Source organism: Sceloporus occidentalis, unplaced genomic scaffold (genome assembly GCF_023333645.1).
Source record: "Sceloporus occidentalis isolate IW3139 unplaced genomic scaffold, rSceOcc1.0.p SCAF_46, whole genome shotgun sequence".
In the NCBI taxonomy this organism is placed as follows: domain Eukaryota; kingdom Metazoa; phylum Chordata; class Lepidosauria; order Squamata; family Phrynosomatidae; genus Sceloporus; species Sceloporus occidentalis.
This window is the reverse complement of record NW_028317026.1, coordinates 7,803,087-7,830,495: the sequence shown is the minus strand read 5'-3', so window position 1 is coordinate 7,830,495 and position 27,409 is coordinate 7,803,087. Positions and strand designations below refer to the sequence as shown.

Below are 27,409 nucleotides of genomic sequence, written 5' to 3'. Positions count from 1 at the left end.
GTGGCAAAGATATCACGATCCATCCTAATGACATTAATACACCGTGGCATGAGTCACTTGTGGCAATGTTGAACTTGTGAGGATAGTTCTACTGATGGGAACATCTTCCTGCTTATTATATTGGACAACAATCCACAGGAAAACCAGATATGTAGACCAAGTACTGTTATAATTCCTGTGATTTTATGTACTACCTAACAGAGTGAAAACCACCAAGCTGAAACAAGCTGACCTCCAGCAACCTTGTGGGAGACTCAATGCATACAAATCCCTTCAAATCTTTGATTTAATGACTTTGTCAACCACCATCAAGAAGCCAAATCCAGCAGCAGAACTCAATGACCCTTATGACCTGACATTCTGATTTGGTCCTCTCGCTTGAATTAAAGACGACAAGAAGAGGGAGGATGGTGATAAACCTCTTACAAAGCAAACCAAACAACCCATGGAAATGGATATGCAAGCCATGGCTTGAAGATGCACCAGCACAGAAAGAAACATTTATCAAGATGATGAGGGCAGAGTAAAACTTAGTTAAAGGTTGAAGGTAAAGAGGTCCTGACTACAGGTATTTAGTAATCTGCATTGTGTCACCCCATATGTACAATTGGTAGGAAAACAATATACTTTATTCAGCATCATGAACAAAGTTACTAAGGTACTATTGCGTTATAGAGAATATTTTATAAAAATAAATATCACTTGCTACTGAAAATAGTAAGTCAGATCTCTGGTATACAGTTATAGTTTCATGTAACTACACTAGCTGTGTGATCTATATTACCTATTAAATAAAGCACCCTCTATGGGTACTACAGGTCGTACCTGACCTATTCCATGAGGTTTTTTTCTCCACTGAATAGGAATGTGGAAAACCTGCAATACAGACAGCTGCCTCTAGAGGGCACAAAAGCTATGAAAATTCTAAACACATCTCCACTAAGTTCTTAATTTTGCTCCTTCCATAGCATTATTATTATCTTTTATTTATATAGCACCAACAGTTTACGCAGAGCTTAATACAATAAATAAATTCAAGGGGTATGACAAGAAAAGAATTGACAGACTAAGACAAACCGATACATTAGGTGGTGAGAGCCCTGCTCGCAAGCTTACAATCTTGGAACAAATACACTTGAGAGATTGTGACATGCAAAAAACATAGTAAAAGTGGTTTGATTCTCGTGTGTTTATGTTAAATAGCCCATATCTCTGCCATTTTCCTATTGATACTTCTTAGGTTAGTATATTTCAATACTCGCTTTGCTGGCTTGTATTTGAAGAGACCTTCAGCAACAAGTTTAATAAATAATGTATTATAATACATTAGAATGTAAGTCATGCAGCAATCTGACACTAGCTTAGCCGAAGCACATACTTAATACAGGTGTCACAGGGTATCCTGTGAAGACCGGAACACAATCAAAAAGCATGCTGTATGTCCGCTATAATCAAAAAACGAATGTCTAGCGAGAGAGATTGTTTCTTAACTGATGGAAGTGGTATATAAGAACATATTCCAGAACCTTTGGTGTCTGCAAGACTGGGTATAGAATAGTCTAAAAAGCAATATTTATATCGGTGGCAATGGCAGGTCAGGGTACTCCTGTTGCCACAAATATAATGTAGTGATTCATATGGAGCTGCTCTGCACAGTATTTCTAAATGTTATCATCCAGTCCACAAGTAAAAAAAAGATTTTCATTGCTCAGCCCATCAACAGGTCACATACAGCACGTCCTGCTCTTATGAAATAGACCTGAGCAGGAGTTGTTTATTCTCGGTAATTATTTGTGGGAATAAAATAAGTTTTAGCTGCAGCTAACCGACGTGACAGCTCAATAAGAATTGGTAAATTCCATGGAATACTCTACTAGGATGCCTGATCTCATTACACCCAGCTTCATTGGAACAGACTTTCCAACATTAAAGGATCAGATCTGCCACATGAGCCACAGTAAGAGTAAGTAAGTACCACCATCCGGCACTGGCCCGCCAGACATTTGCCCGGTTTAGAATGACTGCCTTATATTTAAGGCAACTGGAATGACGTCACCAAAGAGAGAATGGCCTGGTTGGTGGTAGTAGCAATTGATGCCTGGCCTGGCTATATAGTTTCGGTCTGTATGCCAGATGTGACCAGAAGCAGACGTGAAATGAACCATTTTTGGAGGATGCTGTGAGCACGGACACATTACACATCATTCCATTTTGCTGCTGGCTACTTCTGTAAGAGTTGGCTTACTAAAGAAGTACATGAAGCCATCTGGAAGCACTTTACAAAATAAATGTATAGCTAACAGATGGCTTCGCTCTACCATGTGATTTTCAATCACATAAAAATTGAATATACATCCATGTCTTCTACGACGAATCGTTGGCTACGTAAATGTATGTTCCTCTATTGTCTATAATACCAGATGTATACAAATGGAAGATATTTATGTGCATTTTAAAGGTTGTGTATTACATATACAGTTAAAAGATGAAGTTGAAAAGGTCAGAAACGTGCAGATCCAACCATAAATCTCCAGGATACCAATGTGCTATTTTTTCCTGACCGTAATATCTTCTATCTCTTTGAATTATTTTTTTATATAATTTATATTATGCAATTAATGTATATATATATATATATATATATATATCCAGTGGGCCAATTAAGCATAGCTTAAAGGTCAAAGCTTGGACATAAAAATATATAATGTTGCCTTAGATCAGTGCATAGAGAGATTAATATAAATATATATATATATATATATATATATATATACCGTATATATAGATATAGATATGTATATCTATATATATTATACACATATACATGCACACACTGTTTAGTGCCTTGCAGAAGTATTCAGACCTTAGCAATTATCTAATATTGAATTACAAATTATATATATTGACATTTTGTTCTCAAAATCAATGTCAATGCGTTATATTATTTTGGTAAGATTATATTAAGGGATTGATATAAATATACTGTATATATTACATGCATTAGCAGTCCCTTCTTGTGCTTAAAAAACTCCAAGTTAACACCATGAAATCAATTACCTTGATTAAATATATATATATATATATATATATATATATATATATAATTCATGCTTACATACATACCTACCTAGTTTGACCCAGGGTCTCCAGATGAAGCTTAGCTTCTCCAGGTCTCCGGGTCAGTTTCTTCTTTCTCCAGGCCACAGCCCCTGTCCGCCATTGTTCTGCCCACTCTGCACCCGGGATCTCTCTTACAGTCTCCGCTTTCCTGTCACTCTCATGTTTGCCTATATATCTATGTAAGTGCTTTATACACTTTTACTTGTTTTTCGTAATAAAAATTATATATATTTTTTTTTTTTTTTACTGTTTAGCGAATGTGCATTTTTCCACATCCACTTTCTCTTGATCCCCATCCACAAAAAGCACTTTGGGGCTTTAGGGTATGATTTTGTTTATTGCATATTCAATTGGGAGTAGCATTTTCTTAATAAATGTATGGCTAGAATTAAAACATATTTTCATCTTTAGGCCTCTACATACAGTAACCTTGAGAGTTAACCAGAGGCCGTGATCTCAAGGGAAAACAATTCTCAGTACAAAGAAAATGAGGTGCTTATGGAACAAAATCTGTTTTTGTCTGTATTACAATTTAAATCAATTTTATAGACCTTTTGGGGTGTAGAGCATTGAGCGCTATTCTTATTGTAGGCAATGGATCTCATATTGCAGCCATACACCTGGAAGTAGCACTTTTCCCAGCATATTCTGTATCACGGAGTTCCACGTGTAAAAGATAAACTTGTACTAGAAGCAGCAAAGAGCCTGTTTTAGCAATCATTTTAAATACACCAGTATCATTCATGAACACAGCTGCACGTTTCATATCCGGAGATAAAACCCATAAATGTGATTTGGTGCAGTAAATAAGATAGATGACACGTAGCAGAAGGTCTGGAGCATTTAGCTAGGGACGCTTGTTTGCAAGAATATAGATGGCTGTAGACTTTAAACCATGTTGTAAAGATGGAATATCAGCCGCCAGTGACATCCCATGCATCAAGACATTTACATCACAACGCACCTAGTGTTTTAGGGAGAACTCTTGCACGCATCGTGACATCAACGTTAGAATCCGCTCTTACGTGGTATAAAGTTATACGCAGCCTCACCAATGAACAACGAATATTGTTTATTTGTTATACTTTGTTCAAGAGAAGCTGCAGCTTTGTTGTTTTTTGTATATGCTGCACCCATTAAAATTAATGGAAGCCCTTTCGGCGCAAGCACACAGGCCGCGTCTCATTTAAACCCTGTGAAATTCTGGTGGGTCCCGGCCCTGGCTGGCAGTGATTACAGTGCGGTACTGGTAAACAGATGTGTTTGATCAAACACGCGTGGCAAGCGAAAGAAGCTGGGGAAGTGGGGAAAACGTGTATTTGCAAGAGGTCACTCAGCTGTTATAAGAAATCCATGTCTTCTTTGTTCCCTTACATATATTCAAATTAGGCGTGGGTGAAATATTGAGCGGTAAGCAACAGGTATTTCTGATCATGTGACAGAATTGTTTGAGGGTCTGTTACATTAATGGTCCGGAATAACTAGGACTATTCAAATATTGCCCATTTACTGTAAAGGCTATACCTCAAGAAGAGGATGTCTATTTCTTCTTTCTTTCTCCTCAATCCTTTCAAGAACACCGAAGCTACAGCACCCAAGCTCCATCATCATGTTACTACCATTTGTCATCAATTAATGCTATTTTGTCTAAGAAAAATCTAAAATACATTGAAGCTGTGACAAAACAAATATCTATCAAATGCATTAATCTATGCCTTAAGGAAGATGATTAGAGCATCAAATTATAAATTATACCAAGATCATACATTGGGTGTTCTGTGACTTAAATGGTTGATAAAAGCCAATGGAATATGAATAAATAAATTAAAAAAACTTTGTTCAACAGTTTTATTGTGACAAAAATAATCTTGGGAACCTTGAGTAATGATATAATAGTATCTCCAGCCCTGTAATACTCTGTGGGATGTATTTTAAATGAAACATACTCAAGCACAGCAGAGCACCGAGTCACCAGAGTAAGAACAAAGAACAATCTGGATCTCCCCCAAAAAAGTACCCTTACCATATGTGAACACTTGGGCGGCATGAATTCTTATATTTGGGCGAAATGAATTGAAAATATAATTACCTCTGGCAACAGGAGATGCTATTGGGCAGCAGTGTGATAGATTAGTACATGAGAACAGGGTTATTAAAGATGACGCATTGATGTCATTCTAGAAGTCCAAAAATTGCTAGTTACTGATAATTATCCTAGTGTAAAACATACAATTATTGCATACAGTATCATATTGATTATGTTAATTGCAAGGAACATTTTTTAAAATTAGTTTTTGGGACATTCTTGCCTTTTTTGGATTATATGAAATGTGTCACTGTATGATGTCACAAAGGCAGAAAGTGTATTGTGAGGTCACACCCACTTGCCGCTGAATGCCTCTCTATTGCTACAGCAACACCATTTAAGCGAATAAACCGACCGTAGATCTTTAAGCTTGTTTAATTCCATGACATCATTGTCATGACATTGGCTGTTAAGGTGTTAATATATGAACATTTACCTCCTCTTCAGGTATCTTCACTTGTAATGACCGATGTCTTTTAAAGCCATTTACTAAAATACACCATCCAAAGTTTCATCTTTTTTGTATTGATACACTACTTGGCCCAAGGGAGTTGCTGTTTACTGTGAAATCTTCTTTGGTAGATGGATAGGACTCTGTATTTTGTACTTCTTTATAGTATGCACCCATTATGTGTGTTCTAACAGATGGAAATAATGTATTAAAAGGTATAGTTTATAGTAGTTTACTGAACAATTCTCAAACAATGAGATCACTTTAAACCTTTAATTGCTGGGGTCAGGATCCCTCCAGCAAGGCTAGGACACTGTTTCTAGTTTGTTATAGATTTAGGGCATAAATCTTATAATATAGCTTTATTTCTTTCCTTGAACGCTGGGACCATTCTGCTTCACCGTTGCCATTTCCAAATTAAATATTTTACATATTATATAAAAATATACATACACACACACACACATATATATATATATATATATATATATATATATATATATATATATACACACACACACACATACACATTAAGTGCAATGCAAACAAGAAGTGGTTACACTAATAAATTTTTTTTTAAGTAAAATAATTAGAAAGTAGTGCATTTTTAAATAGCCAAACAATATAAAAACCTTACAAAACTGAAAGTTATTTTCATCAAAATGTTGCAGTAGAAAAAAAGGCAAACTGAAAGGAGAAAAATAATAAAAACAAAATACATTTATGATAAGTGCAGGTGTAAGGCAAACAGTGCAAAGTCTGTGCATTCTGTTGGATCTCTGGAGAGAGGATGAGGTGTCTGAAGACCAGCAGGCTGAACATGCTAGAGAGGCAGCCCGAAGGACAACTTAAAGGCCAGTTCAACTGCAATCTCGGTAACAGAGTCATGGAAGCAGACGTAGAGCTCCTGAGGCTGGGGGTGCAAGAAAAGTCTCCTGTGATGAAATAGAAATAAATATAAAAAAGCAAATAAACTGCAAATAAATACATATGATAAAGCAACAGTCTTAAATTATTGGCTTCTAAAATCCTGAGAGCCTTACTCTAATTTTGTCTCTGCACTCCTGTGCGGTGTCTCAAAGAAAGGAAAAACAAAACAGGGACTCATTTTTAGTTGTGTCCCCTTTGAAATCTTACCCTATCACCCAATAAGACATTGTTGGTGCCGATTTCCTCTGGCCTGTCCAGTTCTCGGGACAGCATTCAAATAAGACCCCATGCTCCTTAACTGGACCAAGCCCCACAAAGTCGGCGCAGATTTTGGAATCAGAAATGTTAGATTTCTAGTAAAAAAAAAAAAAAAAAGGCAGAAAAAGCATATTAACAAAAGCTCAATTTTATTTAATGTACAACTTCAAAAACACATTGTCTTCCAAAAGTATGGCTTATTTTACCCTACAGTGCATCTACAGTCTTACCTCTTCATTTAGAATTTCTTGAAATACTGAGCGAATTGACAGACAGCAACGATGAAAGTTCTTGATCACCTGAGGATGAATGGAGCCGCCAAGCTGTTCCACGTCTCTGTGAGTAGGGGAGATGAAGATGCCATACATACTCTCCAGGTACAGGTAATGGAAAAGGGTATTTTCAGGGCCAGAGGTTAACCTTTAAGACAGACACATTTGCATAAAAGAAACAGTTTAAATATAAGAATAAGTAGATAGGTTTACAGCATTGGCATAAAAGTACTCACTTTACAGAGTCATAAAGATCTTCTGTTTCTCTCTCTGAAAGGTTCTTTCTCAGGCTTCCCAAATTGAATGGGTTGGGAAGGGAAGATTTCTTCTTGTTAATCTGAGAAGCAAAATTATTTCACATAACCATTGCACCTAAAAAGTTAAATCCCTTCAAAAGGGCCATTTAACTATCTTTAGAAATAAAGAAACAGAATTTGACAGCAAACAGGAACCCTTTGGTCCATCTATTCTGTCCATGTTTTCTTGTTCTTTATTTATGTCTTAGATTCAGGATAGCTTTATGCCTATCCCGTGCATGTGTAAGTTCCAGTGTATTGCCATCTACCACACTCTTGGTAAAGTAAAAACATCAGAAGGTTAAAGAACTCCCCAGTACAACTGAATATTCCACAATTTGTTGGCAACCACAAAAATGATAGACAGGCACTGTTCACAGTTTGCCTGTTGTAAGGTTTAAGGAAGCTTCACCAGTACCTTGAACAAAGAGCCACTTCCTCCACTTCCATCTGAGCCGCCTGAACCTTGGGACTCCCGTCTTCCAAATTGTCTGGTCATATCTGGTGTAGACTGGCCCCCAATTCCTGCACAGTCCACCGTGCCTTCATTGCCATTGTCAGAGCCCCCACTACTCCTGGTAGGGCTCTGTCTACGCATCCTTAGAGAGGAGGCAGTTTCTGCAAATAAGCCCTTTTTACTACCTGGCGAGGTTGCCTTTTTTGGAGGAGTCTGTAGTTTATTCAGCACAACAGAATTAGAGAAACTGTTAAATCTGTCCCGTGATGAGGGAAGAAACCAGTCAGCGCATGACAGGCATGGAGTGGGGGCAGCATTCAGCCTCTCTTCTATGCCAACATCTAATGTTTCTAGTTGAAGAAGAGTTGCTTTTACTTGGTCCACATATATGTAGTCAGGGCTTGGATTCCCAATGGCTTTCGATGTGCAACCACCAGCTTCTAGCAGGGTACACAACATGAAGTGTTTCTGCAATAAAGTGTTTGCCAAAAAGAACAAAGAATTACAATGGAAAAAAAGACCTGGTTAAAAATTGTGATAAATAACCGCAGGCACTGTAAATCGAGTGGATCCCTTACCAAGCCCACGATGAGGAAAAAGTACCTAGCCTCAGGCTCACTGTACTCCTCAGCCGTAGGAGAGCCACATCTCCCCAAGTGATGGTTCGGATACACTTCTCTCCATACAACCACTTGGCCAATTCTCTCAGACGATAACGGCAGGAGACAGTAATGCCGGCAATACAGGACAATGTCAATGAGGTCATCTTTTGGTAAATGGTTAGACAAAAGGTAACCCTTCAAATGAGAAACAAAGATGCTTGTGAAGGCAATGAAATAAACACAAAAAAAGAACCCCCCAAACAAGATCAAACAAGCCTTACATTATTTTTGAACAGCCACATGTGAATATCTATAGTTTAAATGAACCAAAAGTCAGGAATTTAGGTACTTTTAGTATTTCCAAATGACCCTTGGGCTACGTTCTATTTCTTCACATTTCCCATATTATGTATAACACATCTAGGTCTAAGCAATTTGGTATTTGACATTGAGGATATAACAAAGTAGATGAGTTTTCATGGCGACCATGAGAGCCGAGCAAACAAGTGTAGACATTGTTTCTAGCATTCATGCAATTGGCACAACATTCAAGGAAGCTCAGCGTCTGCCGACTTTGGGAATGGGAACGCTACCAAGCATGTGCTTTCATTAGAAACAGCTGGGGAAGAAATCTCATTACCTAAATGCAATAACCAAAGAATACCTGCACCGATCTGTAAAATGCATTGGAGTCCATGCAAAACGGACTTCAAGGTGCATTAAAAGATATAAAGTACAAATTTAAAAAGAGATGTTTTCTTAACTGTCTGTCTGTCTGTCTGTCTGTATGTATGTATGCGAGGCAAGTGACAGTTTTTCAAGTTTGCCTTACCTTATAGAACAAACACGTCCCCAAGATCATATAAAGCCGTCTCATCTCATAGTAGTCTTCGGACTAGAAGTACAAAGGACAACATTTCATGAATATAGCAGTGACATAGAATAATCATTTTACATTCAAGCTATTCAGAACAGAGCCTTCTGACAAGGTTTATTCGTTATACTGGGAGTTTGTAGAGGAATTTGAAGCCATTCAATTACCTTTACTATACATTATACAAGCATGCATACTATGTATTATACATGTTATTACTATACAAGACCATGGGAGGTGCTGGCAAGATTTTTTAAAATTTGACTATGAATTACTAACTAAGTAAGCCCCAGAGATAGATGCACATCCATTAAACCGCTAACGCTTAAAACAAGCTCTTACTTACCAACTCTGCAAAATCAAGGGCTTCCAAATCACTCAGCACCGTATCAATCTCCACCTGAAATGCAGAACACGCGTCCATCATTTTCAAACCGCAGAGTTGGTTCTTTTTACAATAAAACTTCAAAAAGTAATGCCTGTTCATTCTGAAAAATGCTTTAATGCATAGTATGGCCTCTTCAAGTAGATGTACCCCCCCCCCCCCCAAAGATTTCTGAATTCTAGAATTATCACCATCGGATGTGAAAGAGGAGACCGTTATCTATTCTCAAACAACTACCGTTAAAACCCCGCAAAGTTCATACTATATCATTTATTTTAAATAGCATTTTGTAAAAAAAAAAACACATGCACACGGGAAATATTTTTTAGTGTTCTACAGCATTGTATATTTTTGTATAGAATGGCAATTTCTAACCATATATTTGGGGGGGGGGCAGTTTCTAGCTCTGTGTTATCAAGGGTGGGGTTTTGTCTGTCTTAAAACTAGCAGCCAATTTTTTTTCAGACTAAAACTAATAAAAGTTTATACAAGAGCAATAATAAGGTATGTGTGGGCAGAAACAGCAGATCCAAACAGCATAGCTTTGCATTTACAATATCATACCCTATAAAATAAATATAATTAACGTAAGACAGAAGGGGACACAAATTCTGTTTTATGTTAATATTTAGAGTATTTCGCGGCATTGGTTTTGACGGTATATGCCGTTATTTAGTGCTGTACATAAGGTCCAAAGAATAAATGTTTACTTTATTTATGCAATTCATGGGGAAAATACTCCTTGCACGGAACAGTCAGGTTCACAAATAGCATTTGCAAAAAACTAAATAGAAAAGCAAAATTAGATCTGCTTTTAGTGTTTTTGTCTCATTGTTAAATAAAAATCTAGAAAACATATTTGATATCCAAACTCATCATGAGAACTTTAATATACACTGATAAAGTAACACCATATGTGAACAGATTCATTATTTGTGGCTCCCTGTGTGCCCCCTAAATACAATTCCTGCTGTCGCGGGGCGACATAAGCCAAGTATGTTTTGTACTATATTAAATACTCTTTAGAATCCATAGCTAAGCACATTCGCGTTTTTACTTTAGACATTTGAGAACTCATGCGCGCAACATCTGCATGGGCCATTAAATACAGAGGATGGCAATCACATGAATTCACTGAAGAGTGACAAACATAAAGCTGAAATAACTATACCATGCCTGTATAAAGCCCAACTTTTATAAATAATAATAATAATGGTCACTTCTGGATTAATAACAAACATTGTTGAGATGCATATAGTGAACTATCAATCAGCATTCTGTATAACATTTTTTAGTAATAATTGAATGAATGAACTGGACAAGACAAATTATTTCATTCTTTATCCAAACGTGCCAATCGGTAGTAAATTGTTGTGTGGTGAGCACATAAGGCAGGGCTCGACAAATCCCAGGCGCCAGGTTGCCATGGCGACTGAGAATTTTGTCCTGGCGCCTAGGTGTTTGTCAGCCTGTTACATCCCCCCAAAAAATGCCGCCACGCGGGGGCGCTGCTGCACTCCGAGCCTGAGATCACTCCCACGGAGTGATTCTGTAGGCTGAAAACGCAATTGCAGGAAAACCAGCAATCGCGTATTCAGCTGCCACAGGCAGCTTCAGGAAAGGGGGTTGTGTTAATTGGGTTGTGCTGCCTGATCGCTCCATGAGAGCGAAAGTGCAGTGTTAACCCCTTCAATGCCGCAATCACCGCATTTTAGGGGTTAATTCCCGTTTTGTACGGGGCTCTGCTGCTGGTGGTCTGCCCAGGCAGACCAGCAACAGCAACAACGAGCCCCCACAAGCCCTTTAATGACTCCTGTAGGCATAGAAGCCTACAGGAGTCATCAAAGAGACCCCTCCCTGCAATGGCTGGTCTATAGACCAGCAATTGTGTCTCAGCTGCCAAAGGCAGCTTCAGGGAGAGGGTTCTTCGGTCTCCACATGAGTGTGGAGGCTAGCCCCAACCCTCCCCTGCTGCCTGATCGCTCCATGAGAGCGACAGTGCAGCGTTAACCCCTTCAATGCCACAATTGTGTATGACACATTCGTGGCATTGCAGGGGTTAACATTTGTCCCCACAAGCTTTTGGGGACTAAATATCAGTCAATGCTGTGCTCCAATGGAACATCAGCATTGAAAGAGTTAAAAAAGAATATTTATCAAAAAAATAATTAAAACAAAAAACAGCACTGACCTGAAAGGCCAGGGTGCTTCCAGGTCAAATGCCGTGAGTTTAGTAAGTGGGCTGATGATGATCAGATCACTCCTGACCAACTGTTTAAAAAAAAATCCTGGCTCCTAACTTTTTTTAGCTGGTGCCTAGATTCACAACAAATTTGTCAAGCCCTGACATAAGGTATTAAAACAACAACAAAAAAAGTTGTTTCACCTTAACGTCCTCGGGTAATGACAGCCACCTTACTCCTGGAACGCTGTCGACGGTTAGTGAACTGCAGGCCTCATAGAACTGAGCCCCATGGTCTGCGTTTGAGCTTAACGTAGACAGCCTGGCCACCCGCTGAAAGAACAGGCTGAAGAAATGATCGAGACGAGGCGTGTTTTCAGTTTGACAGAATGCCCTGCAAGACACAGGAATGAAAAATCTGTATGTAAACATTATTTCCTTAAAGCATTTAATACAATGAAAACCAGCGGACGAGATTAAAACGCCGGTAACAAATGTATCTGTTTGGCATGCACCTACCTGTCCAACGTGCTAAACATAATCTTTAAAGTTCTAACAATATCAACGGTCATGTTCTTCAAATATAAGAGAGGGATTCTGCAAAATAAAAGAGTAAAGGAGTATTACGCAGAAAGCTACAACAATGAAAGACGCAAGACCCTTTCTTGGCAAGCTCGAAATCCGTATGAACGTCCTTTGCCACAAAAGAGAGTTATTGTATGAAACAAAACAGCGGCTCTTACCTCTCTGCGGGAACGCCAACAACCAATAACTTATCAGACTCTTTCCAGTACGATACGTGAACCAGCTGTCCATCCAATATAAGGGAGGAGCTAAAAAGACATGACGTAATCAACATGACATAATTAAAACTAAACTCCAAACGCTCTTGCCCCTGGCTCTTATCCTAATTATTCTGTGATGTTTCCTCTTCTTATTACTTTTTGGTTACATATGTATTTTTTCACGAATCTCTGTGCTATGGGCAGAGTGGCATATCGGGGGGGGGGGCAGGTTTGTTAAATAAAAGGAAATAAAAACAAGAAATGCATTTTTCTCAATCATAGTTTTTATTAAATAATATGAAAAGAACAGTTTACATGTGAATCTTTAATAACAAAACTTTTTTCTATAGGGTAGTCTTATATTTAGGCTTTTTCTTGTTTTTCGAAATTAGTATAAAAATTTGGGGGGGTCGTCTTGTAATCGAGCAAATAGGGTAAAGTACCTCACGATACGTGCAGCTGTCACATTCTGCAGCATATCACTTAGGGTAAGGAATAACCCACGAACGCTTTTAAGTTTCTGCGAGGCTTCTGACACGGGATACTGGTAGAGAATTTCTTGCTGTTCGAAGAAAATAAATACATTTTAAAACAAACAAACATCGGTAAAAATAAAATGGCAGATAATTACTTCTCTTTACATTATGCAACACTTATCTGTTTTTTTTTTTTTTATGAGCTGCCCAAAGTGCCAAAGTGGAACAGCACCTTTAAAGCTCATATGATGGTTGGAGCGTCCCTTAATGGGAACAAAAATCTGTTTCCAAATTATTCAAGACAATAAGGAGAAGAATTGCAACAGAAGTAATAAAATACTGATCTAATGAGTTCAACCTCTTTATTGTTTACGCGCACCACCAAGATACTTATTTGCATGAATGTGACAGTTTTGTTCCAGAAATCTTTTGAGCGAGGGCCAAAGAATGTATAAATATTCTGACTGGATGAACCGGTGGAGAGCACATCTAGTTTTGAATAAGTAAATCCTTTTAGTGTCGGTGCTTTTTACCGACATCTGCTCAGCAGATTGCCATCAAGTGAATTGAGGTAGGAGGTCTGAAGCTTAGTTCAATATTAAACATATTTCACACATCAATGTTAAACGAATGACATTCTGCCCCTGCACGTCAATGCTTTTCCTTAGTCTGGGAGATAAATTATTTTTCAGTCTGCCGGTGCCTTCTGTACCGTGGAGCTGGATGTGTCTACCTGCCAGCGTCTACCCAGTGTCCTACCGCTACTGCTGCTGCTTTACCACCTTCCTAACGCGGAGGGATCAATTCATCACAATGGTTACATTTTTGGAAAATTCGGTCCCATAGCGTGCTGCTGAATGTGTGCATCCATTGGTGCAGTGCTGCTGGTGGCCTTGTAGTGCATAATTTAGTATGGATCTCTTCCTAAACCTTGAGAGAGTGCTGCTGTAGGTGAAAGGCGAGTCCAAAAGGACCATTGTGAATACCCCTCAACTTTGTTCCTGAATAAAAAAAAAAAAAAAGCCCCCCCCTGTGAATTTCATCTGAGCCAAAGTTTGTTATTTGAAAGTGAACGCAGCAAAAACAAAGAAAAATGTAGTCTGAATCAGTTTTGCTTGCCGTGCACCAGTGTACTGCCTATGCAATAAGTAATTACAACACAGTTCATGATATTTTAAAGAAGGTCCAGCATCCTCCAAGTTCATAGAACCCAGAACTTCACTAACCAGGTGGGGTCCAGGACTTCAATTGGAAAAATATATGCACCTTAGTAGAGGCATTTCCTTTACAGAGTCAGATGGCCAAGATGCCAGTAAAGAGTCTCCTTGACAAAAGATGTAGCTATGAATGAGAAGATGGCTTAGTAGATGGGTTGTTTAATTTGTTATTGCACACTAAGCAAACTGGCCATTTAAATGTAGAGCTACAAAGCGGAAACAAAACTGAGAAGGAACCAGATTCCATGGCTACAACAAAAGAAGGGTCTGGTTAGTACCCTCAAATGCCCTCCGGTGCAATGATATAGTCCTAGCAATAAATGTGTACCTAGGGAGGGAACACAGGCAGCTATGCACACAACAACCGTCAATAGGATAAGTAAAAGAATCACAAAGCGTTACCTGTATTACACTGGTTACCTGTGTATTGCTAAAGCAAAAACACAGTTACCACCAGTCGGGATTCAGATACATCTCAGGAGCAATACTGACCTTACCCGCTTTTCTGATATGTTGCTTCAATAAGCAGCAAAAAAGAAAAAACAAAGAAACGTGGGGATATGAGTCTAAAATTTTACAGGCACACTGGAGGACACTTTGGCATCCAGGAGCTGAAAGAGGAAGCTGTTTTGGGGAAAGAAGGTAGGGGGATTATGGTTTTTTTTCCACGGTAGTCAATAAAGCTCCACCAAACAGGGGCGACACAGACTACACTCTCCACTGGTCTCTCGGCAAAAAAACCGTAGATAAAGCACTGTAGACTTTATCTGAAGGTGATTTGGGCCGGCCCCACAAGCACTCTCATACCACCTGAGATAGGACATCAAGAATAGCACTGGCATGACTAGGGTGAGCTCTTATACGAGTCTGTCCTGATTTGCGGCAAAGCTCATCAAGTATGCAGCTGGGGAGAAATGGGTGTTAGATTTTGTAAAGGATCATGTACATTTTGCGTCTTTTTACCTTTTTCCCTTGTTACCGCACATCTTCATTACCAATGTAACCCTGTGTGTGTTAGCATTTTTTTCTTACTATTTGGATTTAAAATATTTACCCCTAGACGAAAGGTGTCGGCACATGGAATCCCCTTTTCCCAAATATACCCCATTTCCGACAACTTCTACAGAACACTTACCTCTTCTTTGGATGAATCAGAGTCTAAATGCAACGTGAGGTACATGACGATATGAGGCATCCCTTGTAAGACGTGCTGGTGGTTTACGTACTCTTCTCCCCAGATGAGCTTTGTCAAATTACTCATAGGAGCTGCTGTGCAAATTGGTTGTTGGGGGGCTTGTGCATCAAAAGCAGGGGTTTCAAATGTCAGCTTCACCTAGAAAACAGGAATAGAAAACATATTTGTGTATCACTTTTTACACCTTCCTATCATTTGTTACCGTAGAGGCAAAAAACCCTAAACAAAGACTATCAGAGAGGTGCAAACGCCCCACTTAATAAGTATCCGATATTTTTAAATAAGCAAAATTACTTACTCAATGAAAATATTGCAGCCCCAGAGCTACAGCAGTTATGCCTGTTTGAAGCAGCCAGTCATTTGGCATTTGCCAGGCCAGCACCAGAGTTGACTGGAGGCAAGTAAATGACATATGATGGCTGGAGACTCCTTTTAAAATTTCCATGGTGCACCTGCAGAATCCCCCCCTATTCATTCGCTCTTTGCCCACCCCAGCTACTGTATTTTCCATGCAGGAAACATCTCTCTATGCATGCAATATACAACATCAGTCTGCTCCAGTACTGGCTAGGGGTCCGTCGCTCAACCCCCAAACCTCAGGGAGCAGCGGCGGTGAATAGCAGCAGCCCTATTTGTTTTGTAAAAGTAATTAAAATGGTCCCTTTAACATGTATACATTAACAAATACATCTACAACTGCTCCAGGAATCAGCCAGTCTCCTGGCTTCAACAAGAGTTGGTAAAACAAAGTAAAAGGGCTAATAAACCCGACTCTGTTAATGTGACCCTGTGCCTGACAGGAGGGATGTTGATGTAGCGGCTACAAAAACAAAGATCTGCTTCTCACCTGGGTAGTTACCAAAATTAGGGAAGTTCTTTAATTTCTATACATTTTCTTCACATTAATGTGTAAACAAGTTGTTAAATAATAATTACCAGTTTCTGTCAAGGGACAGTTAATTAATTGTGTGACTGCCCCTCTAAAGAGGAATGCATATTAAAGTACTTTGTCCAACCCCCCCCCCCCAAAAAAACCCCAGAAACACTTAAGACAGAAGAGTTAGACCTGCAGCAGCAGCTGCCCTCCTCTTCCTTCTACTATTCTTTTCACTGATTGGCTGCATCAAACAGCCAATCGGTGGCAGGATAGTGTTCCCACTGAAATCAATTTGCACACGGAGGTCTGACACCTTTGCACGCAAAATTCTATTTGTTCTCAAGTCATTAGGCGAAGTTCTGATTTAGCGGGAGGTTTACATACGCCCTCACACCCTCTCATGCAGTGAGATGGAAATATGACATAATGCAGAATCAGAAGTTCCTTACCTGCGTTGGGCCAGGGATGCAAGATAAAACTCTCTCAATATTTTCCGTGTGAACTTCCACATCATTAACAGCAACTAAGGCATCACCTATTAAAATATAATCTCATTAAAAAAGTGATATCAGCTCAACACAAAAATGTACCTTGTGTTGTTGCAACAACAACTTTTAACGTAACAAGCATGCTGAGACCTCCAAAAGTTCTTTCAACATTTAAGAGCAAGATCCAATAAAATACCAAAACACTTTAATTATTACTACATATATATATATATTTCTTTATATTTTTGCAGGTGAAGAATTCCATTTTTGATATCCTACAAACTCAAGTTGACTGATGTACTGTGACACTTATTACAAATCCATGATTAAAACCAACATATGCCACAATCAATTCCCTTTTTGCCCAGTTATTTTGTGTTCAAAATATATATACATTTTATATCCGATATATGTACAAACACACACCATTTCTCCTTACCAATTAGGATCCGGCCATTCCTCATTGCAGGGCTACCTTGGACAAAGCCATGAACAACAATTTTTTCATGAATAGTCCTTCTCTGGGTTGCATCTTGGTTGCCTTGCTTGTCTACTCTGTTACTGTTCCGTGGTGGCTGGTGAATAATGCCAATAAGCCCCTGCAGCAGACAGAGTTCCTCCTCTGGTCCCTTTTCAAATATATGGTTTGGATTCACATACAGCCAGGTATCCTTGTACTGATGATGCACCATCAACCCTGTCTTATGATTGGAATGATGCTTGAGGATAGAGGTTGGTCCTGTTCGACCATTACATCTCGCTGTAGCCTTTTTCCCGCTGTCCTTCTTCTTTAGCATTTTTGCGAGGGTTTTGAAACGTGGCTCAGCTTTCTTTTTATCTTTAGGCATATCCTCTGCGATAATCTCTGCTTCATTTTCACAAAACCTTACATGGTTACCCGTAGGAGACTCTAGAGGTAGAAGGGTCTCTTCTTCTCCTTCGCTCAGTTCAAGGTAGAAGAGCTCCCCATTCTTCTGTACGCTGTCCAACCATTCAGGCTCGAGATCACTGAAGGACAACACTGAGTTAGTAACGATAGATACGTCAAGTAGAAAAAGAGTTTATAAGAAAACGGCGTGAAACATTCTTTCAAACATCAATGTTTCATTATTTCTTAGGACCAGAAAACCAGATATTGTAATTTTTTTATTATTGTTATATTTATTATGTCCCCTTTACTGTAATGTTTACGATGTTGGTAATATTTTTACAACTATTTTAAATAGTACTGCTGATTCTTTAAAACTTAAGAAATCTAAATGTCATAACTCATATAGCATCGGTACCAAGTAACACTTGATCAGACCAAACATTTAAGCAATCCTGGTTTGGTTGGGCGGTTTACTCTGGTACTAGCGTTGCATGACGATGAGGGTATCCCATTTGCATTAAGTCACAACAGCTGCAATTTCTTTACATATAACAGCAGAGGTAGAAAATAACAGCATTCAAGGTCGACATTAAGGAGTAGACTATTGCCACATAGAAAAACCATGTATGAACTAATTTGGGGGAAAGAAGGGTTCAAAAATGGGACCAGCACGAATATCTTCAAAGTCAGTGTACAAAGTAAAAAGTATTTGATCAAGAGCTGAAGCACCCTGGTGCATTCAAGGATCACCCCATTGCCCCACATACACAACCAAGGGTGCAAGCCAGACATCTGTACCAGATAAGCATACGTCTCTGCACCATCACAGGTAGCCTTCAGCCTAGGCCTAAATATACCACCAAATATACAGCCCAGTGTACCATAACTCAAAGCAACTCTGTTATTGTTTGTCTTTGTTGACAAAAAAAACTGATGTAAATGATTTGGTTTATGTAACAAGGATCAACCATTTAGGACAATATATTTATAATACAGGGCAATTAAAGGGAGACTCCAGCCATCATATGCACTGGCTGTTTTTTTTACACGCCCCCGGGACGTGATATACTTACCTTCAGTGAGCTGGTGACTCTTCAAACCCCTATTCACATGTGTGGAAAGAGCTGCCATTGTTTTTAATAGGAGCAATTTCCTAGAACTGATTAACTACTTCAAGCAGCCAATCAGTGTCAAGAACAGCCAGACCATGGAGGAGGGCAGCTGATGACAGTAACATTGTTGCTGAACCTGCTGTAAAAGCCCTCTTTGGAACTCTAGTAGGCATAGTTGGTCAAAACCTGTACAAAAGGAACACTCCAGCCATCATACGCATATTATAGCCAAGATGTCCTTTCATGATGTCCCCTCCCCCAGCTTTTTTCCATGCAGGAGATGCATGAGCTGAACACATCTTCTGACACATGATATAATTAATGTCAATCAGATCCAAACGCTCTGTGCGATAGTCTATGCAGGGCCCTGTCTGCCTGAATCAGCCAATCAACGGCAAGTAAGTGTTCTCACGCTACCTGACCCCACAGGAATGCATAGTGTGCCTGATTTGCAATGGCAGAAGACAGGCAGTGGCTAGGCAAATGAGGGGGGGGGGTATTTTATGTGGGTGTGTACTATAGTGCTGGAGTCTGTGTGTGTGTGTATATACTATAGTGCTGGAGTCAGTGTGTGTGTGAATATACTATAGTGCTGGAGTCAGTGTGTGTGTGTGTGTGTATACTATAGTGCTGGAGTCAGTGTGTGTATATACTATAGTGTGTGTGTGTGTGTGTATATACTATAGTGCTGGAGTCAGTGTGTGTGTGTGTGTGTGTGTATATATATATACTATAGTGCTGGAGTCAGTGTGTGAGTGTGTGTGTGTGTATACTATAGTGCTGGAGTCAGTGTGTGTATACTATAGTGCTGGAGTGTGTGTGTATATATACACTATAGTGCTGGAGTCAGTGTGTGTATACTATAGTGCTGGAGTCTGTGTGTGTGTGTGTGTGTGTGTGTATACTATAGTGCTGGAGTCAGTGTGTGTGTGTGTGTGTGTGTGTGTATATATATATATACTATAGTGCTGGAGTCAGTGTGTGTATATACTAGTGCTGGAGTCAGTGTGTGTAAATGTATAGTGCCAGATTCAGTGTGTATGTGTGCATATTGGTAGAATTTGTATTTTTATATTTGTATAGTGTTAGCCAGTGAGTGTCGTGCCAGTGAGTATGGCACTGTTTATGTCACAGTATGGCATTAGTATCAGTGTGTATGTTAGCATATAGTGTTAGTTTGCATGTGTATTAGTGCATCGTGTTAGCATGTGTGTACGAGCAAACATGATGTTAGTGTTCGTCTGCTCCTGTATGGTGTTAAGGTGTATAAATGTATGTTAGTGTATGTCAAGGCAATTTATGAAAATAAAGAATAAGAAAAAAGCTGGCTCCTAGAGACAAACCAAGTTTGTCAACGCCGGGTTCTACATAGAACCATGCACAGTATAATCATCTCATCTGTCATACACAATGAGCACTGTTTATTTACAAGGTGAAACTTTACGATGGGCTAAGAGAAAAAGTTATTTTTTAATTTTAAATGTGTACAATTTTAATCACAGCTAGCAATAAAGAATGCATTCAAACAGTTTGTGAATAAATAGCATATTAAGTTGAAATCTAAAACTGCATCAGAAACATTCAGCCATTCTGTCTTGCAATATGTTCCAAGTTTCGATAAGTTGAAGTTGGTATTTCATGTGGATGAAAAGACCAAAGGCCAATTTCCAACCAATGTATGGGATCCAGAGCGTAAGGGAGAAGTGAATTTTCTTCTGTCGGTGCTTAACAAACGTAAACCTCTTTTATCCTGTAAGAGACTGATGGTTCAAGGTTTCCATGCAGCCTCTGCCATGTATAGACCCCCTGCCTGGTTTTCACCTAGAATAACATAGAGCTTGTGTGGATAATTTAATCACATCTCCTCCACAGTCAGCGAGGGCCACTCAGTAAATCCTCAATGCCCTGCTTCATACAGAGGAGACAAATTAAGCAAAAAGCAAGTTCCCCCTCCCCTCTCTTTTTTTATAAAAACCATGGGAATGAAAAACAGATGCCCCCTCCAAAGAAACTGTTGGTATCTGCATTTCAGCCGCTGCAGCATTTATACAGAACAGCCTCATTCAATTGTGGCTTTCAGATCAGGGATTGAGTAAACAAGCATATCCACAAGCGCTGGAGAACTGCTTTGAAATGTTCAACATGAATGACAACTTTCTAATAGCTTTTCTAACTTCTTTTTCCCACAGCTTTCTCTCTTGCAACCACTGGAGGACCTTTAAAGAGAGAAAGGGAAAAAGAAAAGCTTGCGTTGCCCTGTTAGACTTTTTCAGAGTTAGACAATTATGTGAAACTCAAAGCATGGATTAGAACATAGCATTGCCACTAAAAGAAGCCAAGTTAAAGAGACACAGTCTCAGTCGCAAAGAGAGAAATATATTATGGATGGGTTCTTCATGGAATCCATTAAATGTTGCCCATGCTCAATGAACTGGGACTCTTGGATTTTTGGGGAGTCCTCCTACACACTGGTTTTAGATGATGCCTTACAGGGCACATCATCACTGGGCCCCCCATTTATTTAATGGGTTAGTGCAGAACAAACTATTTGGTCTATTGTAATTTGCATGCGGATCCTAGTTGCTTTTACAGTTTTAAAGTTTACAAACATCGTAGATTTTGAACAATAAAACAGTTCTCCTTGAGGAACTCCTCTTAACCAAGTCTTGGCTGGTTTTGGGTGGGTTTTCACCCCTTAAGTAATTGCAAGATATCCAAAATGCTGTAAACAAAGACCTAGGAAGAAATTACATTTTAGAAACCAAAAACCCCAACGGGTCCTGTAAGTCTTGGTGCCATCACAACCCCAATTATTGACCTTTTGGGGAAACGCTAGACATCACGCTTGAGTTACAGAGTCGTCAAACATGGGGGGACATCACACATACAATACACCAAACTAAAGTCAGCAGAAAACCAAGTAACAACAAGCCCCATCGATCTGAACCCAGACACAACTCAGATCATTCGGTTCCAGCATTAGCTATAGTCTACCTTAACTCAAACAGAACCCATAGTACTGATTATAATAAAAAACAGTAACTAAAGTCAAATATTTGTATTAAGGAAGTCAATTAGTTAATAGTGAGATCAGATTACATTACTAGACTAACGCTTCGTAATCTAATACAGACACGTAATGAGCAACTAGCAAGTCCTGCCATTGTACAAAGCCTGTAGATAAACACGGCAGATGCCCTCGCTCGCACATGATAAATATGTTGGAAAAGGACCCCCAAGACGTAACCAGCTCAGAGAAAAAAAGAAAAAAAAAAGAAAAAGCAAGCATTACATGTCGACATTTCTAAGGAGCAAAAAAAAAAACCAAAAAAAAAATAAACGTGAGGCCAGTGGGGACCAAACGCCTAGGTCTATTTACCCAGCTCTGGACACAGCATGTCCATACATGTACCATTCAGCTTCCATTAATTCCTTTTTAATATTGACCAAACCCAACCAGACAGCGGCTTCATTGACTGCATTCGCTCAGACATATCACTGCATTGGAGACTAAGCATAAAGTCGCGAAAGTATAATTTGGGAACACAGCCACCCAATCACAGCTCCTCATCAGTTCTAGATTTCATAACGCAATCTACAATCTCAGCTTACTTATAGACGTACCATTGGGTGGAAAACTGCCATTGCGCCAGCGCGTATTGGTAGCAATTGCAGTGTGCTGCGCCATTAGCCCATTGGGCATTTGCCCAGTTTACCAGATGGCCGGTGAAGGCCTGCTCCTGGCGCCGTTCTAAATCACCCCACTGTACTTTTTCCTTTGACAGAAACTTCTAAATAGGAGGAGAAAGCGGAAGACGGGCAACGACAGATAAACAGGCGTAGGAACCCAAAGCACATCATCCCCAAAATATCCACATATGTGTAGATACACGACGACACATCACCAAGGCTGTTTACAGCAACACAGAATTCTGCTTCATTGTAAAAAAAAAAAAATGTTTTGATGTCATTAGGGTAAACAGGGTCTCTTACTTGTCATCACAAAAACACTTTGAGTCACCATGTATGACCTTTTAATTGTTTCCTGTTAATCCCTGTCCCTGCCCATCACAAGGACCCCGAGGTCCTATAGGCTACCCTATCACAGGCTGTAATACATCACCAGCCATAACTTTTGGCACATTTACTTTTACTGGCCGGGAATCGGATTCTCCTGGATGAGGGTTACCTGGAGCAGCAGCTGCTGCAGTCGGTGTAGGATGATGAGCGGGTGTCTGTAGACTGACTGTCCCATCCTCGTCCCGGCTCATCCTCCGCCTGCTTCGGTATCTTGCCCCTTGTGACATCCATGTCCTGACAACCCGCCTGCTGCAGGCACGTTCACTCACACTCCGCTCATACTACACCTAAAAGGCACAACGCAACCTAAAACACCACAATACGGCTACTGTGTGTTACGAAGCAGCGTAAAGTCGTGCAATCACGCAGGCCGGTACCGTCTCTCCGAGTTGTACAACACCGCTCGGGATGCCCATACTTTACAGGTAGAACCTTTCAGCGTTTGTAGCAACAGGCTCTCAGGTAAGAGACACTGCCTCTCTCCCAAGTTTAACCTCGGTGATTGGCTGAACGGACACATGTGAGCACTGCCTCCCCGGGACTTCTGGGTTTTGTAGTCCTACCCATAGACGGTCCTTTGCATCAAGGCAGCGAGGCTAACTACACTTCCCAGCATCCTCTGGGGGCGCAAATTTCAAACGGCCGCCGACCACCAAACAGAAGAGTTTGAGTTGGTGTATTTGTCAAGTAACCAGAGATAAAAAGCGAATGCTGACCGGAAGGAGAATAGACCATTCCGGTGAACCCGGAGGCTTGCTCACCCTTTGTGTGCTTTACTGAGTACATGTAATGAAAATAAAGCGGTGTCTGAAGGGTGGCAAAAGCTCATAGCCTTCCAAGTCAAACCCAACAATAATCACTTCATAAAACATCTTAGAATATATGACGTAAGGTTAGATTGGAGCTCAGAGGCTTCTGTTGTATCTGTATCTATATCTGTATGTTAGGTATATGTTAACGGCTCCATATTTAGATTGTACAGCACAGCGGGGTATGTCAGCACTTAACAATAACAGATTTGTTACGTTAAGAAACTAAAATGATTGCACTTGGTAAATGAGGTTTTTAGTATTCTGAATGACTGAGAGCCAAGAGAAATTATTTTAAGTAATTGATTTATACAAATATACGCATATACATTAGTTAGAATTGTTTGTGTCTTTGCCAGTCACAAGGGTAAGTGTCTTAAGACTTCGGGTCTTTCAACCCAATCTACCCGCTGGGACACGAAAGCACTAGTGTGCACGTCTGGTAAGCTTACTGATTAATGCATATGATAATTACTAGTGCAGTGGTTCTCAACCCGTGTATCCTCAGGACCCACATTTGTCTTTGGTCATTAAGTCGCGACCCAAAAATAACCTCAGAAAAGATGAGGGAGTGGAAAGGCTGTCCGCGGGCTGCAGCAGGAAGAGGGGAGGAGCAATCAGAGAAAAACTTTATTCAGCTTCCACTAGGAGCAGACAGCGACCGCAAACCAATCAAGCAACTTGCTTTGCGGTTGGGGAGTAATGCTAAAGTAAATGCCGGACCGGAGGCTGCCTGATGGCCCTGAACATTGCGGCTGCGGTCCTGACAGCCTGTGGCTCGCGGATTGCCGCTAGAATGTGTAAGGCAGCCCCAGGAAAGTGAAATTTTCCCGGTATGCCTCCAGTCCGGCCCCGACCCTCCACGACCCACTGAAGACAGGGTCGCGACCCATGAGTTGAGAACCACTGGTCTAGTGGTCTGTTATGCAAATACATGGTGGGTTCCTGCAGCCCCCCCTCCTCTCCCGAATGCATTTGCCCCTTTCCTCACCCTCTAGCTAAATGCCCCGGGGGATTTGCATTAGGAGGATGCATATCCCTGCATGTAGTGTGTATGTGTAAATTCTTCCCATTGATTTGGATAGGACCACTCCCTGACTTTGATTGACAGCTTCAAGCAGCCAATCAGTGCCAAGAAATGTTGGATTGTGAAAGAAGAAAGGTGTGTTGCAGCATGGCTGTGTCAGTTCAGTGCTTTATTTAGTCCCTACTATTACTCTTGTGATTTGGGGGTCTCTTGTGACCACGTAATGCTGACATACCACATGTATGTGGTACTTATGTGCTCAGGAGAAGTTTACTTTTAATTAAACAAGTATTTAACGTTTCAGAAGAAACTTATGTTTTGTGTTTTCTTTCTTGTTCCAGGTAGCTCAATGTGAAGCTTCCATGCCAAAATGTGCTTGGCACGTCCAAAGGTAGATCTAAACCTTGAAATCCTGGGTTCTTGTTAGATTTGTAGGGAAATCACCCAGTAGGGTGACCTGTTCAAATGTCAAGTTTAAAAACTGTTGAATGCAGGTGGTCGTATAGAAAGGGCCGTTTGTAGCTGTTGTTATATCGGCCACCTGAGGTTCCTGGGTGGCCTGTCGGGATGGTTACTGGTCACAGGACAAAAATATTTCAAATGAACAAGAAGGGCTTGTAAAAAGCAAAGCTATTAGAAAAGTGGAGTAAATTATATGTACTGGATCAGATACTTGTAATGATCATGAACATGTACAATACAGTATTTGTTTATTTTAAATCATTTAATTCATAAGCACATATGTTATGCACATGTTCTATGTGTTTGCTTTAAAAAGTTTGCTTTAAAAGTTACTTTTCATAACCCAAAATCACACTCAAAATATAATTTTGAAATGCTTAAGGTTTTTAAACGTTACATTAACACTGAACTTTTGTTAGCTAATATGGTCTGATATAGTTACAGTAACTTGGAGAGTTTTTAGTTAAGGCAAGACGATATGTTTGTAAACCATGTAATACATGCATATTGGTGATAGCTCTGTTATAGTAGTAAACCAAAGTAATTAAAAGGAGAATTGCTGTAACTGAGGTTATGGATGTCTATTGTCAAAATTCTGTACTATATTGGACAGTTGGCAACAAGGAGTTTATAACTTCAATTGCAATTTAAGTAAAGCAACATCCTCTGTTTCATTCAGTTGGGTTGACTCTTTTTATGAGTGATCACAAGGACAGATGTCTTGCCAAAAACTATTTATTTGCTCAGAGACAAGGACAACTTAATTTAGTATCAGCTCACTTTATCAAAGTAGATTTTATAGCACAAAAATGCATCACTTTACTGCTAGGAATGTAATGAACTCACAAATATGTAGACTCATTACCCAAGGGATGCCTCACATAAGGCAATCAATGGGGTTTATTTACTAAATGAAGAGTAAATAAGTAGCTTCTTGACTGTTTGTTATGAATGTCCAACCCCAATAAGTTTCTCCTGTATAAGGAACTGTATAGTTTAATCAGTTAAATATAGTTAAATCAGTGGGATTTATTTAAAGTCTTGTCACACATTGAAATATACATTATGCAGGGCCAGCTTAGCCGTTCACATTGGCGAGACTTGCTAATGTTGGTCCTCTATTCTAAATAGTGAAGGGACAGAGTTAAAACCACAACTCTCCTGCCAACTCTCCTTAAACTACAATGTGTTAGCAAAAAAGATGCATAATAAGATTTTGCCAATTCTGCATTTTTCTCAACAAAAGCAAAATTGTCCAACTAATCTCTAAAAGCCATGTAACAGTTAACTGGATATGATTGGTTCTTGGCTCTATGGGGCATAGAGTGAAGAACCAATCAAGCTAAGAATACACACCAAGCCTCTGCAGGATAGTGCAGTGTGCATTGAAGAGAAGTGATGTAGGATAGTGTTTTGTGTGGAGAGGAGAATACAAAATATAGAGAAGAAAGAAAGTGAAGAGAGTAGAAACCACAAACATCCCTTTAGTTAATAAACCCATTTATCTTTCCCTGTTATAACAACCCAAAACATGTAAGTTATATTGGCCAGAAAGATTTGGTTAAAAAAATGCAGATATTGCTTAGTAAAAAATCTAGTGATTAAGTCGTACATGCAGGACCTTTATGAAGGTAAATGTTATAGAAAAACATGTAGGATGCCTATATGTCCTATTAAGTGTAAGCTTTTAAACTGCATATATACCCTATAACCTTATACAAAGTCCCCTATGTTCTAATAACATGATCTGACAATTTGAGAATGTGGTCTTTTTTAGCTACATTTCATATACTGTATACATATTATATAATGTATTATATATATATATAATTATCAACCAAATCTTTGGTTTCAAATCTAGTAATAATGTGCAGTTTACTATAGTGAGAATATATGCTCTAATTTGACTAAACAAAGAGTTAACAGCAAAAAAGATTGCTACTGTCACTCCGATTATAGAACAAGCTCAATTACACTTCCCAGTGCAGTAGAACCGTGCATTTAGTGGTTCAAATAAGCCTGGAAAGTTTACAAATATATATATATATTTACCAAGGCATTTGCAATGGATCAAAACAGTATAACACTGCGGCAATG

At 39.5% G+C, this 27,409-nt stretch overlaps 1 protein-coding gene across 1 annotated transcript; it reads right to left on the bottom strand.

Annotated features, from left to right (window-relative positions):
* Positions 1–6,480: 6,480 nt before the first annotated feature.
* On the bottom strand, positions 6,481–23,245 carry LOC149289387 (protein inturned-like). The gene is made up of 16 exons (XM_089490776.1): positions 23,124–23,245; positions 17,391–17,959; positions 16,913–16,998; positions 15,527–15,724; positions 13,142–13,260; positions 12,657–12,746; positions 12,433–12,510; positions 12,118–12,307; positions 9,693–9,746; positions 9,305–9,367; positions 8,449–8,667; positions 7,832–8,338; positions 7,354–7,454; positions 7,076–7,265; positions 6,795–6,940; positions 6,481–6,592 (listed from the first exon to the last, which is right to left on the bottom strand). Exons 1-16 carry the CDS (start codon positions 23,243–23,245, stop codon positions 6,481–6,483), a joined length of 2,844 nt encoding a protein of 947 aa, XP_089346902.1.
* Positions 23,246–27,409: the final 4,164 nt, after the last annotated feature.